At 36.4% G+C, this 4,557-nt stretch overlaps 1 protein-coding gene across 1 annotated transcript; it reads right to left on the reverse strand.

Moving 5' to 3' along the window:
- Nucleotides 1-1,977: 1,977 nt before the first annotated feature.
- On the reverse strand, nucleotides 1,978-3,386 carry LOC101306561 (putative expansin-B2-like). The gene is made up of 4 exons (XM_004306911.1): nucleotides 3,137-3,386; nucleotides 2,926-3,038; nucleotides 2,570-2,763; nucleotides 1,978-2,441 (listed from the first exon to the last, which is right to left on the reverse strand). The coding sequence occupies exons 1-4, from the start codon at nucleotides 3,324-3,326 to the stop codon at nucleotides 2,123-2,125; spliced, it is 816 nt and encodes a 271-aa protein (XP_004306959.1). The 5' UTR covers nucleotides 3,327-3,386; the 3' UTR covers nucleotides 1,978-2,122.
- Nucleotides 3,387-4,557: the final 1,171 nt, after the last annotated feature.

Raw genomic sequence — 4,557 nt, forward strand, 5'->3', positions numbered from 1 at the left:
TGATATCAAGATGCAAAATGTTTGTAAACTCTACTAGGAAAAAGCTCTAATGCCGATAAAAAAAAACAAATCGAATATATATAAGTGAGCGACTAGACAAGGAATTTTACATACAAAATCGATATGAGAAATAATTAAATAGATAGACGAAACATCAATAAAGAAAAAAAATACAAACAGTTCACCTAACCTTCAGTTAAATGCTATTGTCTTATTCAAACTTCATAGAAAGATCGAATATGATAAATTTTGGGTTAAGGTTTATAAAGTACGTGTTTTTCTCTAAAAATAATAATTTGTAATTTGTAACAGCCAATGGCGGACGCAGAGGGGGGCGAGTGGGGGCTATTGCCCCCAGTGAACTTTTTTTTTGGCCAGCAGCTTCATATGTATGCCCAGTATTTAGTCAAATCTGCCCCAGTCATGACATTGGTACATAAGAATCTGCTACCTCACATTAATTAAACAAAGTTTAGGTCTTAAAATTGTGTCTTGTTGTTACTGGAATGATTCAAAATATGTGGCTTATCAAGATCTGTGATTAAAAATTGGAGATCGGAGAGGAAGAAGAAATGGACAATGAGCTGTCTCTAGAGGTTCCCTACTTCCTCAATTTTTTTGCCCCCACTTACATATCTCTCTACGTCCGTCACTGGTAACAGCTAATTCTCCCTTGCTGTAATTTTACATTAGGGTATATTAGTCATTCAATAAATCAACAACATGTGGGGTGAGCAAACATTTTGAGTTAAGGTTTATGAAGTACGTGTTTATCTAAAAAATAATAATTTGTAATTTGTAACAGCAAATTATCCTTTGTTGTAATTTTACATTAGGGTATATTAGTCATTTAATAAATCAATAACGTGTGGGGTGAGCAAAATACTTTGTGGGGTGGCAATAGACGCACCCTATTTATTTGTAGGTGGAGTCCCGGTGTATGTTCAAATCCTTATTAGTCATCTTCTTTCGAAAACCTTCCCCATGCATGATTAGCTTTTCATCACATTATTTGCGTATTTCAATCAATGATTTGGGTCGTGCGTGACCCTTTAGACTTGGATTAACTAGCTAAGATGGGTAGATGGGTAGTTTAGCTCACTCCATGGCAAGAAAATAGGGCAAGATCCCACGTACACAATCAGAATTGGAATTCACTGTCATACAAATGGAATAAAAGAAAAAAAATATATATACATTCTAAGACTTGGAAATAAGCTATACATGCTAGTTGAATGCGGATGAACAAGTGCAGCATGCAGCTGACTCAGTTTGCTACTCAGTTTGCGCACGATCGAGAGACTGAAGACCTCCACTGTATATACAAGACTGTGCAGCGAAACATTTCAACAACGGAAAATGCCTTCCCGTATATGGAGGGGAGATTCTGTGTTAATTGTTGCAGTCCTTAAATCATTGCCATATATATGTTATAAGCTCAAGGAAATTTAAATATGTAAAACCCCCATATGGTTTATCTTTCTTTTTTCCTTTTTCAGTTTTGTTTTTCAGCTTTCCTTGATTGTCAATATTCTGCATAATTGATTGTTTTTATTACAATCTTCCACTTCTTCTTTTTTATTTTAGAGAAATGGCCAACTTTATATTTATATTGATTCTACTTCAATCAAAAATTACCAACTTTCAACGATATCAAGACCTAGAAAAACTGGAGAAAAAAAGAAGAAGCTAAATTATGAGGCATGGCTTGACAATGTATTCATGGCGATATATAGATCCAAGAATCAAAGTGAGTCCCTCTACAGTCATTCTACACACGACTGAAAACAAGTATATGTGATTCTGTGAAGGAAAATGTAAATTTCCGGACACAATAAGTTTTGTATCTTTCAAATCTTCAACCATCAAAGAATAATATGCTGACCATAAAAATCAAAGAATGATATGATCATGTTGATTCGGTCTTTCTAAAATCGTGCGAGATTGAACTTAAAAAGTCAAGATAAGGCAAGAAAAGGCAAGATAACAAATTTTCCACTGTTGGCATCTTACTGTAAAATAGAGAGAGATCATATTACATGATATGGTTCATGAATGTTGGCATGTTGCCTAGAGTGGTTATTCAGTACTATACCAATTACAGATACAGTTCAATAAGGATCTAAAAGTTGACAACCGAGCGATAAGTTTGACCGGGTTGCCAGCCAACCGGAATCACATCATTCGCAACCAGGGTTTGGCCGGAGTCTGCAATTAGTCTTATAGATAACGGTCCCTGCAACTGTGAGCCGGAGTTAAACTTCCAATCTGCACCCCAAGATTCCTGCATGGGAAGCCAGTCTGAGTTACCTTGTTTGAGCTCAAGTGCGGATAGGGCACCAGGTCCAGCTTCATATTCTACTACAACAGCAAAGTAGTAAGGGTTTGAACCCGTGTCCACTCTGAAGGCTACGTCCACACCACCATAAACGCACAGCACTCTGAAAATATATGGCCATTTTTAATCAGTCATTAAGCTGACGATAATGTTGAAAAAATTAGACAATGACCAAATAAATTAAGATCTCAGTATTCTCCCTATTAAGCCGCAAGCTTCATTGATATATACCTTCTATGTTGAACCTGAAGGACTCCAGCATTCCGTAGTTCAGATTCTTCACCAGATTCGGCCATGGCTCCAAAAGCATGGCCACTCAAATCAAAATGAACAGCATCCGAAGCACACGGACCTCCGGGGCAGTTATCGGTTATAACAACAGTCACAGGATTACCGGAGCACGCAGCATTACCGGTGCACTTGACCTGAAATTTGTGACAACCCCAGGAATTGATATATGAGAGGGTCCTCATGATGATGCTTAAAAGTTGAGATTTGCATATATGTTTCATGGTAAAGTAACAGTTGATCTTTATATTCAAATCTATCTGTATATATGAACAGAATACTGTGCTACAATATTTGACCTCATAACAAGCTCCACATCCTTTGCCTGATTTGAACAATGACGCTCCACCGGCAGAAACTAATTTAGAAAACGGAGGCTGATCTACAGCATTTGCATAAGCGCACGCACCTCCTACACAAGACATACAAAAAAATAAACAATTTTTTACCAAAATGTGACAAAAGAACTATCCAATAGGGTTTCGTCTATAAATTCAAACTTTTACGTACCATCAGTGCCACCACCCTCGGGGTCTCCATACCATGTCGCAACTGCCGCAGCCCAGTCCGAGTCAGACTGAAGCCTCGAGACATTGAAGAGTTTGGGGTTGAAGCAAGAACTAGGGTTTAGGTTTAGAAGAACTATAACCAATGTCACAAGAGCGTAGATAGGCAACGAGTGGGGAACAACAAGAGCCATTATCAATGAAGCTAGCTAGTATTTGCTAAAGGAGTTTCGAAGGTTAGGGCTTCTTGGAGTGAATCTACGATCGGATTTGCTGGTATTTATAGAGTTCGTGAAGTGGCCTTGATTACTGTGAAATCCATCCAACTGGAGATTCTCAATGACATGTCCATGTGTGATTTGTTTCTTCGTTTTCTTACGGGAAAAAAATTAATCAGCTAACTATAATTAAATTTATTATGAAAACAACCTTATGATTAATATATGTGAGAGAATTGCGCCCCATGAAGAGATCTTAATTGAAGGATTACTTAGGGACATATTGACTCATAATTTAGTGGACTACTCATATGTGTCTAATTCCTCCAACCATTAATTACAATTTTTTGAACACTACAAAGCAAAAAAAGGAAAATGATGAACATTCGTATTCGCATTATCGCATATATATTGTAATTGCAGACATTCCCATCACGTTTATTCATAATCGAGGTTCAGTTCTACTGTGTTTGGCTGCATGCATGGGTGCGTTATTGTTATGGCTTCCTGGGTTTATATGTATATATTTCCAATATATTGGCGTAATCGCTTGTTTATTATTAAATATTTGCGTAAGTGTTGGAGTATGGAACTTTTGCTGCTTTTATTCCTTTTATTAACCCTTTGGTTAAGAATTTTTAAATTAAAAAAAAGTTTGTAATTAATTAGTGGAAAGAATCAGAAAATTAATTGAGATTTATCAGTATGTTGTTTGGAATAAGGTTATCGTAACCATTTAGGTAAATGTTAGTTTGACCTAGCTTCTAATAATTTATGAAGCTGGAGAACGTGTAAATCGAAAAAATAAGGAAAGCAATGTTATTTCGGATATATACGTATTTAGATCTCGCACTCTTTCTAGCATAACCAACCAACGCCCTTCTCCCACTCAAAAAAATTAGTAGCACTAAAGCCAAAAGAAGAAACACTAATTTCGTACACAATTGCTTTAACCCACGAGTTTAGAAGGTTTGGGGTTTAAGTCACAAGTTGGAACATCTATCTCTGCCTCTCGTTATGTGCTCTATGTGTCATATTTAGACGACTGACGGTAACAAATCACTTCACGAAACTTGGAAAATAAAAAAAATTGTGCTAAATCACTCAAAATGTTCTTCCATAATGAGAATGCGAGTATAGGAAGCCATATATAAACTTAGGTTGAGTGTAAAACAAACCATATATAGAAGAAATTATAGAAGGAAAT

The sequence above is a fragment of the Fragaria vesca genome, linkage group LG7 (assembly GCF_000184155.1).
Source record: "Fragaria vesca subsp. vesca linkage group LG7, FraVesHawaii_1.0, whole genome shotgun sequence".
Lineage (NCBI taxonomy): Eukaryota > Viridiplantae > Streptophyta > Magnoliopsida > Rosales > Rosaceae > Fragaria > Fragaria vesca.

Coding starts and splice junctions, on each gene's coding strand:
- LOC101306561 (XM_004306911.1), bottom strand. CDS start 3,326: ATGGCTCTTGTTGTTCCCCACTCGTTGCCTATCTACGCTCTTGTGACA. Junction 2,764..2,925: donor GATGTGGAGCTTGTTATGAG/GTCAAATATTGT, acceptor CACAAATTTCAG/GTCAAGTGCACCGGTAATGC. Junction 2,442..2,569: donor CTTCAGGTTCAACATAGAAG/GTATATATCAAT, acceptor ATATATTTTCAG/AGTGCTGTGCGTTTATGGTG.